Source organism: Alosa sapidissima, chromosome 8 (assembly GCF_018492685.1).
Source record: "Alosa sapidissima isolate fAloSap1 chromosome 8, fAloSap1.pri, whole genome shotgun sequence".
In the NCBI taxonomy this organism is placed as follows: domain Eukaryota; kingdom Metazoa; phylum Chordata; class Actinopteri; order Clupeiformes; family Clupeidae; genus Alosa; species Alosa sapidissima.
Genome location: NC_055964.1, coordinates 6,433,347 through 6,447,987, shown reverse-complemented (window position 1 = coordinate 6,447,987; position 14,641 = coordinate 6,433,347). Strand labels below are relative to the sequence as shown.

Sequence of the window (14,641 nt, the reverse complement as noted above, 5' to 3'; positions counted from 1 at the left end):
GTCAACGTGGTTTTATACTATTTATTGGATGAGCTGCGTGTGTCTGTGTGTGGGTGGAGGGGGGGGGGGGGGGGGTAGTTGTGGGGGTAGGTGTGTGTGTGTGTACGCGCTAATGTGTTTCATGTTCTATGTATAGTGAGTCTATGTACAATGGTCTAGGTCTTGTGGTTGTAGCTTGTATGACCTCTTTTTTATGTATGTGTCACCGATGCTCTCTGGTTGCCCAAAGCACATTTCTCTCCTGGGAGAGACAATAAAAACTGACTTACTTACAATTAAAAAGGTGCATAAAGACTGGAATAATGTTTCAATGTATGATTACATTTTCATCAGTCTGATGAAGACAACTCTGATGAGGAAGGTCTTACATCAAAACGTATGCAACTTTTGGTTACACTTTACTTGAAGGTATCTACATAAGAGTGACATGACACTGTCATGAATGTGTCATAAACGTTAATGACATAACGCTTCTGTTATTAAGTATCATTCGGTTTTTGTCATGACAAATTAGGGTTAGAATTAAGGTTAGGGTTAAAGGTTAGGGGTCATGTGTCATGACAGTGTCATGTCACTCTCATGTAGATACCTTCAAGTAAAGTGTTACCCAACTTTTTTATTTAACGAGCATTTTGAACGTCTGTGCTCCAGTATTTCCTTTTCTTGCACATGAGAAGCACTGGACTGTTCTCAGTAGTGCGGTGGAACTACTGGATATGCTCATTGGTAGCCTAATGTGTTTTTCAAGCAAATATATTTGGCAACTGTCACAACAAATCTATACTAAGATTCTGGTTTACCCAAGACTTTCATGAAGCACAGTGCTTTTTAAGGCAAAAACATGCCTCATGATGAGGAGATGCACAATGAAGGCAAATGTGTTTGTTCAAAGTGGAATTAAGATTAATGTGTTATTCTATGCAAAGAAACCACATTAAGCCACAAATAGTTTCACTACATTAACTGGCATCAAAAATAGTCTGAAAATACTCTTCACCAAAAATATTCTAAAAACAGTCTTCATCCCAGACAGAAAAAACTGCAAACATTTCCATACTAAACATTCACTCACATACACTAAAATGCTTAGTGAGAGTGCTCTATCATAGCAACATACAGCCAATAAACTGTACTAATGCCAAACTACTAACCACCTCAAAGAACAAAGAGCAAAACAAATAATACACATTTGTCTTTAGACTTTTAAAGACATATTGCTTGTTACTTATTTTGTGTAAGTGTGGAAACCAAAGAAATGTGTAATGGTACAATAAAGTAATTTCCTTCAGATCAAATGGGTCTTTCAAAATTGTATTCTGACAGCATATATCATTTAAGCCATGCATGCAGATCACAGTATATTGATGAAATATTTTCATTACATGTTAGGCATAATCCAAACTAGACCCTTATATATTTGGTCATTTGAGCACTTGGTAAATGAATGTTAGTAAAAATGACCTCACTGTCTCTCCTGTAACAGTCATGTCACCATGATAGCACTGCATCTAGCTACATGCTTTTAAAATAAGTATAAATAGTTGGCAAGAGCCACAACAGAAAACAATGAGCATTCCAATGTGTCCTTTATCCCCCAAGTAGAGGAATTCCTGACACTGACGTTGCTTTCAGACTTTCAAACGTATGTTAAGTAATTATACAGCATTGTGTGAAGGTAACCATATTACCATGTTACATGTTTGTGTATTCAAGTTTGAAAGTTTGTGAGCTTGGGCAGTCTGAAGGACTACAAATCTGTAAGGTACACCTCTAACTTTGTTCCTACACACCTGAGCAGGACATTCAGGTGCATTTTTAATTAGTCACTGTTAAAATGTCATCTATATCTATTAAAATGTTAGTTTTCAAAGTTCGGTTGAAAATCATGACAGATGTACTTCCAAACATACAGAAGCCTATACTTGGGTGAAATGTATTAAATGGTATCTTTCAAAAATGCAAAGCAAAATGCCCAAATTGGACCATTTCATTTAGATGAAAAACCATAGATCTAAGCTACATTTATAATCTTTGCTCACCACAACATTATACAGCTGATCAAAGTGTAGAGGAACAAGAGAATATCCTCTATACGTATATTTTCCTACCACTCATAGAAACATGAACTTTAGAGGTTTCAATTTCAGGTTTAGATTGTTACATTTTGGAGGACAGATTATTTTTAAGTTGTCAATGTTTGTGGCCTTCATTCATTGCTATCATTTACCTACAACTAAAAATTCCACATTATGAAATAAAGACCCATGTTTCTTTGGGAATCCACATTTAAAAAAAAAAAACTCTGCCATTCATGAAGTTTTGCTTATACACAAGCAGCAGCTAATTTAAAGCAACACATTATTTTGCACTCAGGTCCACCACTAGGTGTTGGTAAGCCAGGGTCTTTCCCTTGAAGCTAGCGGCAAGTAGGATGTCCTTGTTGTCCACATTGATGAGGCTGAAGGCCCGAGGGGCGAGCAAGTTGAGCTCCTGGAAGGGTTGGTAACGCTGAGTGAGGTCGTCCCACAGGTACACCCGAGAGAAGGAGTAGTCGCTGCCCAGCAGGAGGTACTGCCTCAAACCCACGCTGAACGGGTAGACTGCCATGGAGCCACGCGACGGCAGTGTCTGGATCTCCACGAAGCGCTGGCCCTCCCAGCGCAGGATCTTGGAGTCTCCGATGAAGCGCGTGAGGCACAGGTAGAGCACCTTGCGTATCCAGAAGTGCTTGACCATCTGCACGTCGGCCGTGTCGGCGATCTGCGAGTAGAAGGCGAACTGACGCTGGCTGCGATTCCACTGATAGACCACTGGGGGCTGCGAGGCGCTAGAGAGGATGAGCCGCGGCTTGCCCTCCACCTCCAGGAACTCCACGTGGGTGTCACGGTGCCACGGGTGCAAGGACTGATGGGAGTAAAAGCCGTTGCTGTTCCAGCGGTAGATGCTGGTCGAGCCTGCCTTGGAGCTGTCCACCACAGCGAAGTACCAATCCCCCTCTATCTGGAAGGTCTCCACAAAGTTAGGCTTACGCACACGGGTTGTGTCAATATCTTGGATCTTCACAAATCTTAGAGGGCCTTCCTCCCATCTGCAAACAAAATGGTGCAAAAAGAAAAAAACATAATCTACAACTAGATGTACCGCAGAGCGGTACAAAATATATATACATTTTTTCCACAAAAATAAATTACGCTGAAAGGCCTATATGATTCTAACTGTCTCACTAAATTGCATTATCCACACTCAATTCTCGCTGGTATCTGCTAGACAACAAGTACCAAATCATGATTAGTTCATAGATTTCACATGTAAAATTAATTTTATACAACCCCACCTCCATCTTGCCTGTTCATAATTCTGAGAAATTCTTGAATTGTGTGGATGTGTGCATGTACATGTTTATGTTATGTGTGTGGGTGTGTGTGTGTGTGTGTGTGTGTGTGTGTGCGCGTGCTTGTGTGTGTGCCTGCGTATGTGCCTGTGCATGCATGCGTACATATGTGTACTGTGTGAGTATGTGTCATACGTATGATTACTGTGAATGTATGTGTGTGTGTGTGTATCTGTTTGTGCACATGTGTGCACATGAAATGGGTTAACATGACCCCAGGAGGCAAACATACGGAAAAAAATGGTCATCCTAGGCCCTACAGTTCTCAAGATATTCACAGAGAACTGTGTCTGCCCTACCCTCCTTTAGGGGGGTCCAGTCCAGTGGGGGGCTACAGTTCAAAATGAAAAACGACGGTTCCATGCTATCCATGTGGGGTTACATGCCCACCAAGTTTTGTGTACCCCGGTCTTTCAGTGTCCCTGGAATCCTTGTTGGTGTACGTCACTAAATGTCCACATAAATTATTTTATTGTAAGGCCCCCCATGAACGAAAGTACACAAAACTTGGCATGCATTTGTAGGGTGTCATAATGATCCTACACTTTTAATTTTGTGCAGTTTTGACCTTGTCAGCCAGAGATATTGTGATGAAAACACCTAATTTTTTGCTTTTTAATTTTTAACTAGGTGGCGCTATACATGAAATAAGTGGTAATGGGATGGGTTGACATGCCCCCTTAAGACCAACATACATAAAAAAGATGGACCTCCTAGGCCCTACGGTTCTCGAGATATTCACAGAAAACTCTCTCCGGCCACCTACAGGCCAGTTGGTGTATAGTAACATAAATTCATTTATTGTGTGGCCCCCCATGAACGGAATTCCACAAAACTTGGCGTGCATACAGAGGGTGTCATAATGATCCTACACTTCCAATGTTGTGCAGTTTTGACTATGTTAGGTCACAGATACCTGCGATTACAACACCTCATTTTTACTTTTTTGTGTTTAACTAGGTGGCGCTATATATGAAATGAGTGGTTATGGAATGGGTTGACATGGCCCCTTGAGATCAACATACAAAAAAAATGGTCCTCCTAAACCCTACGGTTCTCGAGATATTCACAGAAAACTGTGTCTGCCCTACCCTCCTTTCGGGGGTCCAGTCCAGCGGGGGGGCTACAGATCAAAACGAAAAACGATGGTTCCATGCTATCCATGTGGGGTTACATGCCCACCAAGTTTCGTGTACCCCGGTCTTTCAGTGTCCCGGGAATCCTTGACGGAAATTTGGGCATGCGAAAAAAAAAAAAAAAAAAGCTTCGCTGCGCGGCGCGGCGGTCATAATAATATATTAAAGTTCTGTTAATTAATTTATCAAAAACTTTTTGTAGACCTACAGTGAATATGTTGTTGTCATGTTAATGTTTAATTATGGCATATTTTTGTAAAGTAGATGTCCATAATATCTTGCTCCTGCATAATGGAATTATTGTTCCACTTTCTTTCATTTGTTTAACATTGTAAGATGGGAGTGAGGATCTGCAGTTGCATGACAGCTCGTTTCACTGTAGAACTGTGACAGAGTAGGAGAATGGTGTTCTCAAAGACAAGTAGGCCAATAAAAAAACACCTCACTTGTATATGTGGGATCCTCCAAAAAGCTGGGCTACCACCATGTAGAGTGTGTTGTTGATAACCACAGGCTTGCAGTAGACCGCTGACCGAGCTGGGAGACATAAAAGCAACATGCTGCAATATTCACATGGCAAATCTACCCAGAGTAATCAGGAAAGAAAACACATACTGAGAAACTGCAGTGCTCTGTGATGATAATATCAATTATTGATTAAACTGAGAGGTAAATCCTACCAAAATAATCTGTACCGCTATCTGTAGCCCTCCTAAAATAGCCCCCTCACTAAGAGGAGGTAGTCGTGCAACGATCTCTTTTCAGAGAGATACATTATGCTACTCAGTCTCTCCTGTGATATAAGGGAAGTGATGTAGCAGCTCTGTATGGTTGAGTAAGATGTCTCCTCTCTCCTCTCTGTGCTCTTCGTTTAGCCCTCCCACAGAGACCAGCCACTGCTTTCAGTCACTTACTCAGTCTCAGGCTACATCCATTAGTTTAAGAGCAACTACATCAATAAAAGACAGGGCAGAGCTGATGCCGTCTGTTGCACACACTGTCACTTTCAGTGGGTGCCCTGAGGAGGTGGGAGCAAGGACCTGGGAGCCACAGACTCCTGGTGTTTACAAACAAAATCACAAAACACAGTACAGGCTGCATTTCAAAAACAAAAAGAAAACTCCTATTGAAAGTCGTGTTGGGCAGTCATGTGTTGAATGCTCTGGAATGGAAAGTCTTACATACTTTGTCTTCAAGTGTAAACTAACTGCATCTAAGTGTGTATGATAATTGCACTCCTAAATTTCCCTCTGAATAAATAAAGCCTATATCTGTCTATCTACGTGTGGCAGGCTGTTGCTTGCCCCAGTGGGACCAATCAAGGGTCGGGCGTAACACCCTCTGAATAAATAAAGTATCTATCTATCTAATATCTACTTACATGTAATGTTGTGTGTCTTCCTGAAAACCATCTCCACATGGTCCCACATGAATACTGTGCAAATTCCAGTGTTGGGCTGAGCAAACACCACATACTGGTCTCCACCAAACTCATATGACTCTACAGACAGGGACTGGAAGGGGAAAGTCTCGTACACAGCAAAGTCTGTCATATGGAAAAAAGGAACACAGTATGAAGTGTGTGTTACCAGCAATTATACTTTAGTAGCCTACTATATATTACTAAACAATAATGTATTATAATAATTGGTATGACTTAGTCTGATCTGATCTCTAAATCTGATTCACTCAGTCATACAATGCAGGTATTGCATTGGGTGGTACAGCTTTTCTAACAGCATGTAGCTACACTAAGTTTGACCTGCGCTGATGCAGTTGAAGTCCCGTGGGGTGAGGTCATGGATGCGACGGCCCTGAAACTCAAAGGGGCTGGCGCAGTAGATGGCTGGCACAGATGTGTTGGTTTTCTCCATCCAGTCCACCAGCCATTTGATCTTACAGTCGCAGCGGAACGCGTTACCACGCAGGTCTCTGTAAGGGAAGGGCAGTGAAAGGAAGGCTGGGGCTTCATGAATCATTCAGTTGTCAGTTAATCATTCTGTCATTTTACTCAACTGTTTTATAAGGAGTGATTTTAACTGTAACCAAAATCTTTTTTTTAATCTGTTGTGTAAAATGTATGCCATATGAGTGGAAGGATTTCATGGCAGCCATGATGTGCAATGTTTTTTTTCCATAATTTGTTTTAATGGAAAAAAAAAAGATCTGTGGAAGACTCAGTGACTCACTTTGACAAAGATGCTATTGTTGTACGATTACAAAGACTACTTACAAGTCTGTGAGGATATCAAGATACTTGAAGAGTTCCCGAGGAAGACCCTGTAGATTATTATTGGACAGAGATCTGACAAAGACATTGTTATCATTGTGTGAACTGAATTGCTATTACCACAATTATTTTTATAACATGGACATACAATCCAAGGGAATATATAAATATATATACGCACAAATGCGTTAGGGATTTTAGTCCTCTGAATGTATGCTTTGAAAGCGACTGGATGTCATTATTTTCAATGAACCTGTGGGGAAAAGAAAGAAGAAAATATGTCGAAGCAGTCAGGCAGAGATGAATGTAAATTTACCCTAGAAGGACATGGTTTTATCGATAAGAACATTCATTCTCCTCTGAATCTCTCTGCCTTGGGTCTCTCTTTAATTTTACTGTCTGAAAAGACGACCAAATTCCCCAGCTCATCTCCAACAGATATAGGGGTCACTGGCCTGTTAGATCCAATTAAGATCGGGAAGATGGATTGCAGGCAGAGGCAGGCGGGCCCACACACGTGCACTCTCAATCCGCCGTACATTTTTCTTGTTAAACCTTTCAGCTTAATAACATGGTGGGGGGGGGGGGGGGGGTGCTCTAATGCCCGTCCATTCATTTCCGCTAAAAGCTCTTTCCTGTCTCCCCTCGTTGCCACTGGAACACAAGCAGTCACAGCCACCCTACAGCCACCCTGCGATGCCACTTGCATCTTAAACAGCTTTAATGGCGACAGACCCATGGGTTACACCAGCTATGACCTTGATGGTGATAGAGGTCAGATGAGGAGGAAAGCACTGAACGCACGTGAATATCCGCAAGTCCTACACAACGCAGCCAAACTAATTTCCAGCATTTAGTATTATATGTGTAATTACTATTAAAAATGTGCAGTCAGGACATGTTAATTACTGAAACATATCCCCCAAACATTTCCAACCACTGAAGGTGAAGTGACCCCTACACAATCTGCCGATACCCAATAGCAGGGTGTAGCCTACGATTGTCAGCCAGAGGGCTGTCATCGGTGCCACAGCAGATGAAAAATGCCAAGCACGCACAAAATGCCGGGCAGATTAGATTCTATGCATCTCCTTAGACAGTGCAGGCGTAAGCAAACAGGCGGAAACATCCCACAATCCCACAAACACCCGCAGCACTTACATAACAACAATGCTCTCCTGTGCCATCTATTGATTATCTTTCTGCTTGGAACTATTGAATTATCTGTAATGAGGTGAGAGAGTAGAAGAGAAGGTAATTGTGCGCACAGGGATAATGAGAGTGCTGCAACGGTTGCAGTTTTATAAACATGGGGGTACACATGCCCATGTTTACAGAGAGGAATGGTGAGATTGAAAGAGTTGCTGACTGTTTGTGACAAACATTTTACAAGTTGTAATGTCTCTCATTACAATCTCTGCATAGCTATTAGAACCATAATGACCAATGGGCCATCAAACCAAATCTCCTATTCCCCATTCCATTTCTTGCCACTGTGAGGAGGGCTTGTCTGTATGAGGTGATGGAGGTGGCTGGAGGGAGTTGTTAATGCCGGGTCGCCGCTGATGTGAGGGAGCGGAGCTCATCAGCATGCTCAGAGGGGAGTCGCCAGACAGAACTGGCAGCACCGCCGCATCCCAGAGCAGGGCAACAACAAGCCAAGCCACCCGCACTAAGCTGAGCTAAGATGCCACCCCAAGCACCAAAACACCACCAGCCAAGCCTCAAACAGGTCTCAAACAGGTCTGATATGCCACTGAAGGTCTAATGCAGTCATTTAGCACATCACTGCTGATCTGTGATCCTCAACTCAGGTCATCAGCTGTACTTCATACTTTAGCCGGTGGACAAAATGGCCACCTTGGGATTGCTTAGCTCACCAAAGTGGAGAGGGGGGAGTACTGTTATGTAACAGCAAGCTGGACACGCCCTTGATCAGCATTCTATATAACCATCTTGTTTATGAATGCAAGCAGAAATGCATATAACATCATGGATGGAGACATTACTTTCTCTCAGATATTGAATGAGCAGTCAATTTGAAACAATTCCTTGTACATATGCCAACACAAAACAAAATTGGCTATGCTAATATGCATTTAGTAAGTGAAGATATTTAGAAAAGGAACTAAAGGGGAAATATGTATTACTTACAGATATTGCAAATGTGATAGACCAGCAAAGGCATCATCAGCAATCAAAGAAAATGTGTTTGAGTTCAATAATCTGCAGACATGAGGGAAATAGAGAGAGACAGAGAGAGAGAGAGAGGGAAAGAGAGAGTCAATCTTGTTCTTGAGAGGTAACAGTGTGTACAGAGTGTAAACAGGTGTCACATTCATATTTCCAGCAACAGTATATGTGGTGCAGAAAATCACCCATCCAATAACTGGTCCATGAGCTTTCATGTACAATCCCGATTATTGCCTTGTCTGGTTACAAAGGGGACTCATTTTCTAATTTAAAGGGAGTGGTGAAGTCAGCTTCTGTTTCCCTCTTTCCTTGTGAAAAAAATCGCAATGCAGTCCCTCGGGAGTGAGCACTGTGCTGCACTCGCATGGTCTAACACACTTTAAGAGATTTATGCAAATCACATCTGCAAAGAATGCAGTGCAGTGTGAGTTCAATGAGTTCTAACTATTCAAACAATGTCTCACAGGGTTATAAATATATATATATATATATATATATATATATATATATATATATATATATATATATATATATATATATATATATATATATATATATATATATAACCTTTTACAAGAATTTTGAGGTAAATGGTGCAGTTGTATGCATGGTATGACACAGGAGCATGGGGATATATCTGGCTATATGAGTCTATTACTATCTACAGCAAAGTGGATATGAGTATGGCTGACCAGCGTCAAGCAAGTACTGTACTATAAAAAAACACAATGGCACACACACACACACACACACACACACATACACACACAGTAAACAGACAGCCCATTGTTTGGCCAAGAGGGAGCAATGGGAGTTCGTAATGGCGGATGACGTTGACTCTGGCTGGGACATGACACTGACACTGTCAGTGATACAGAGCCAGAGTACACAGAGCACCAGAGGTTAAAGGTTAAAGGTTAAAGGTGCTATGTGGAGTCCTGTAGGCTTCAAGTTGTCTTGAATGCAGCCACACGACACTCCTCCATTGACTTACATTGTATTTAATACAGCCTCATGTGGTACACAGAGATATTATGAGACAGTCAGGCTGACGCTAGCTGGTTTGCATGCTAACCTTAGTAGGTATAGGCAACACAGAGAATTCTCACAACCTGCGCGACGTCATAGCATGCATTTGAACAGATTCACGCCCCTTTTTAGGGGAAGACACGTTAGCATTATATCATTGATTCCAATGGGAAAGACAGCTAGTAGTCACACATTACTTCTAGTTATTAATTCACAGGACATTCAATTGTTTTACTAACACAACGGTTATGAAGAAATATGTATTTTTTAATTGTTTGGGAAAAAAATCCACATAGTACAGTGGCCCTGAAGTGCTAAACACAATGACAAATAGGAAATCACAATGGCAAATCACAAAACACGCAGCAAATAAAAAAAATCATGACTGAAAATAAATCACAAAACACTAGCCTGCCGCTAGGGTGCGTCTAGATTTCTAGGCTAACAAAACACAACAGTAAATCAAAAATCACAAGTGTAATCTCAAATCACAACGGCAAATAGGGAATTCCAATGGCAAATCACAAAACACATCAGCAATTTGAAAATCTTTTTTTTTTTTTTGCTGTTGTGTTTTGCGATTTGCTGTTGTGATTGTCTATTTACCTTTGTGTTTTGTGCCATCATTTGCTGATTTAATTTACTGTTGTGCTTTGAAATTTGCTGTTGTGTTTTGTGATTTGACGTTGTGATTTTTGATTTGTTGTTGTGTTGTCCTATTTGTCGTTGAGTTGTTGTCGTCACATAGCACCATACCACCAACTACGGCACTCCAGAGCTCCCTGACAGGAAGTGGGCACAGAGGTGTCTATTTATTTATCATTTATTGAACCCATTGAGATTGAACATCCTGTTCAAGGAATCCCTGGAGCAAAATAACTTTTGAAAGAACATTTAACCCTGCATTAACATTTGGAGGAAGACAGGGGATTTAGGAAGAGAGACACACAGAAGTCAAGAAAGGAGAGATGTCAGGAAGACTTACAGGAACTGGAGCAGGTGCAAGTGAGAGAATGCTCCCTCTGGAATCGTACTGAAGGCAGCATTTACCATCGTCCTGAGAAACAGAGGGTCCACCATCATCATCACCATCACCACCACCACCACTATCTTCACCATCCTTGTCACCACCATAATCATCCTCATCTTCATCATCATTGTTAACTTCATTACCAGCACAAACATCTCACTTAAATGTGTCTATTCAAATATTTTCCCTACATAATATATATATATATATTATATATATATAATAATAATCCTACCAAACATTGACAATGATTAACCAACATAGCTGTAGTTAAAACATAGAATACAATTACAGAGTATTTAAAAATGTTATTCAGTACTTATTTTTGCTGCAGACCAGGACAGAAATGTCTGTGTGCACACAGTTTGTCCACAATATCTATATATTGACCCATCTATAGGGGGTCATTCAGCTTGTGACCTCATAAGTGATTACCTGCCTAGCTTGCACTGATTCCCGCTGGCTATTTCAGTTTTGTGGATCATTTAATCTGCAGAAACTGGGACACACACACACTCTTTGTCTTGCCTATCACAAGAATTCTTACAGCAAAAAAAGAGGCCATCCACATTACGATGCTTTAGTTAAACTAATTGATCCTGCAGCTCTGGAATCCATACATACACAGACACTTGTGCATTCTACTCTGCATCAGTGCTTTTCATTTGTTCCTAGAAATACACTATTCAAATTCATTCTGATTTTAGGGTTTAAATCTTCTTCATAGGTTGTTCATACAAAGTCTGATTTAACAGACTGTCCCTCGGTGCCAATTAGTAGGCTGGAGAGGACCTATGAAGTTGTGTGCTACAACTACATCTCCCCAGAGTCCCGACGCTCATCCCACATGTGAGGTCCAATCGATGCAGTCTTTTTAACCAGAGCCAAAGCAGCTTGCTGACTTCATTCCAAGAATACAGAGAGGTCTGCGGCAGAAGAATTCACAAAGCCCATCTCTCATCTTTTATGAGCGAGCCAGAGCTGAGCTCACTGGAGTGGTCCATCACAACACAAGGGAGAGCGCAGAAGTGATCGGGATTGTTGCTGTTGTGCAGGCTTCCCATATATAAAACATATCAGTCTGCTGTATATCTTAACTTAAGCTCTCTCATTCATTTCTCAGTCCCTGCCATACAAGCACTTCATTTGTTATGTGTCCGAGCTACTGCATTGTATGGTCTGGATTATATGTAACAAGCAGTGCACTGCTACATTGTGTTGGTGTTTAAAAGTTAACACATAATCATGTGAGCCAAGGTACCAAGTGTCGAACTGTTCTCTTGAGAACAGTGGCGCACTGGTGGTCTCTGAATGAAACTATTCAACTCAGGAAAATGTTCTGAGATCATGCTATTTGATGTGGTTTGGCCCAGTACATTAACAGAGTCCAGAGTCCTAAAAGGATTCTTGAAAGTACCACTTTTTCAGCTCCTGCAGAAAATCTGATCAATATTTTTCAGCAGACAACACACTAGACTGGACAATGGTTTACAGAGCAAATAGGACGTGACGTCAGTCCCAACCCTTCATCATTGCCTTATGTAACAAAGAAATCCAGGAGACATCTATTCCATCACAAAACATGTCATTGCCATTCTCTCTTTATATTGTCTCGTATGGACAGAAATTTTGGATTTACTGGGTCAGTGACTTTATCAAAAGCAAAAAATGAAGTAAGATATGTTATGGTTTCACTGGTTACATTAGGTACACTTCAGGTAGATTAACATGATTCACTCCCTGCATCACACATCTGATATATGTGAACTACAAGAGCAACATTTTAATGTGACCAAAGGGATGTACTTTCACATACAGCAAATACTTCAGTTGGCACAAGCTCACAGTGCAGTAAGTACAGCAGCACACATCTCATCTTGTCTTTTATCAGTAGCTGTGCTGTCCTCCCTAAGAATAAATACTCTTAAGTACTTTAAGAGCTCTCAGCACCCCAGTGTTCTGTGAACACAGCCTAAACCCTGTGCTCTCCCAGCAGCAGCAGCAGCACTCAGAGGACTAGCGCTGGTGCTAGCGCAGGTGCGGTTTATACTCACAGGGAGATGATCCCCGGGGGGAAACTCTTGGGGATGGCCTTGGTGTCCACGCAGAAAGCGCTGTCCTTGGTGCAGGAGCAGGTAGCGGGGCAGCGGGGGATCTTGGGCGGACGCTTGGCCTCACAGCCCGCCGGCCCAAGCAGCAGGAGCGGCAGCAGCAGCAGCAGCCACAGGGAGGCTGCGGGGAGCAGCTGCCTCCACTGCGGCCATCTCGGCACCTTCCTCGGCCCGGCCTCCAGCATGCTGACCCTACTTCTTCTTCTCTCTCTATCTCTCTCTCCTCTCCTAAAGCCTGCGTCCAGACAAGAAGTGGCTGGACAAAAAACAAAAAAATCGAAATGAGAAGATCAAGAGGAAGAAGATGAGGAAAAGGCTGGAGGTGTAGTCCTGGGCTTTAAAAATTAAAACTGATGGGAGAGAAAAATCCTGCAGTGGATAGGGAGACAGAGAGAGGTGGTAAGGGTGCTGCACTCCTGAGATATGAGGTTATGAGGTGAGAGGAGTGGGGATGAGAGAATGACTGGAAGAATTGGGGAGGGTGAGGGGGAGAGAGAGAGAGAGAGAGTGTGTGTGTGTGTGAGGGAGAGAGAGAGAGACACACATACAGAGAGAGAGAGAGAGAGTGTGTGTGTGTGTGTGTGTGGAGTAAAGAAAGAGAATGAGAGGGAGAGGCGATCTGAGAGATCTAGCTATACTATAAGGACAGCGAAATGGAGCAGGCAGTACCCACCTCTTTAGTAATCCTTTTTCTCTGTGAGCTTGTCTGTGAGAAAGTGTGTGCTCTGCAGTACTCTGAGCTAGCTCTGTCCCCCCCTCTCTCCCTCCCTCTATCTCCTCACGGTGCTGCTGTCAAAGAGCAGACTGCAGGAGCGAGGCTGCGATTTGCTGCATGCAGACCTGTGCACTGCACGGCTGACACTGAATTATTAACCATCGCGTGGACCAACACCATCCAGCCTGAGAGACAGGCAGGCGGAGAGGAGAGTGGAGGGATGATGAGTAGGAGGGTGGTGGTGGTGGTGTGGGGGGAGGTTGACCCTGCCCCCAGTCTTCCCATTTTACATATTTCTTGTGAGAGGCATAGGGGGAAGGGGTAGATCACAGCAGTTCTTTTTTTTAAATCTTCTGTTGATTCTGCTGACTTTTTTTTAATCTTCTGTCTATTGATTTTTCAAGTTAACAAACAAACAGTGGTCTGAATACATACTGTTACAAATGTCTACATACATAGATCACAGCAGTTCTAAAAAGCACAGAATGAACATCACTAGAGGGCAGAGTTCCTGAACAGGAAGTGGAGACAAGAGTAAAGATGTTGAGGACAGCATGTAGATGAGAACAGGTAAGCAAGGAGGCAACAGAAAACCCTCTCAATGAAAATGGAGGTTATTTATTTAGTTATTTAGTTTAACCCTTCAAAGCATTTGGGCTTATCACACCAAAATGAGTGGCCCAATGATAATATATTCAAGCACAATGTTTGTTTCAGCAGGACATGTTTTACAAACAGAAAAGTAAAGGAATGAAATAAAGAAAAGTAGACTGAATGGGCTAGAAATGAGCAGAGCAATATATGTT

At 42.1% G+C, this 14,641-nt stretch overlaps 1 protein-coding gene across 3 annotated transcripts; it reads right to left on the bottom strand.

Moving 5' to 3' along the window:
- Positions 1-535: 535 nt before the first annotated feature.
- On the bottom strand, positions 536-13,895 carry lgi3 (leucine-rich repeat LGI family, member 3). Of its 3 annotated transcripts, none has more exons than XM_042100698.1 (10): positions 13,794-13,895; positions 13,064-13,489; positions 10,965-11,036; positions 8,912-8,983; positions 6,939-7,010; positions 6,761-6,832; positions 6,290-6,459; positions 5,909-6,073; positions 4,974-5,064; positions 536-3,088 (listed from the first exon to the last, which is right to left on the bottom strand). In XM_042100698.1, exons 2-10 carry the CDS (start codon positions 13,303-13,305, stop codon positions 2,359-2,361), a joined length of 1,686 nt encoding a protein of 561 aa, XP_041956632.1. In that variant the 5' UTR covers positions 13,306-13,489; positions 13,794-13,895; the 3' UTR covers positions 536-2,358. The 3 variants fall into 3 exon arrangements, with proteins under 3 accessions (XP_041956632.1, XP_041956633.1, XP_041956631.1); XM_042100699.1 differs by having other exon boundaries at positions 13,064-13,376; positions 13,794-13,894; XM_042100697.1 differs by lacking the exon at positions 13,794-13,895 and having other exon boundaries at positions 13,064-13,604.
- Between the last annotated feature and the right edge of the window lie 746 nt (positions 13,896-14,641).

Coding starts and splice junctions, on each gene's coding strand:
- lgi3 (XM_042100698.1), bottom strand. CDS start 13,305: ATGCTGGAGGCCGGGCCGAGGAAGGTGCCGAGATGGCCGCAGTGGAGG. Junction 7,011..8,911: donor CTATCACATTTGCAATATCT/GTAAGTAATACA, acceptor TTTTCCCCACAG/GTTCATTGAAAATAATGACA. Junction 6,074..6,289: donor CTTCAACTGCATCAGCGCAG/GTCAAACTTAGT, acceptor TCCATATGACAG/ACTTTGCTGTGTACGAGACT.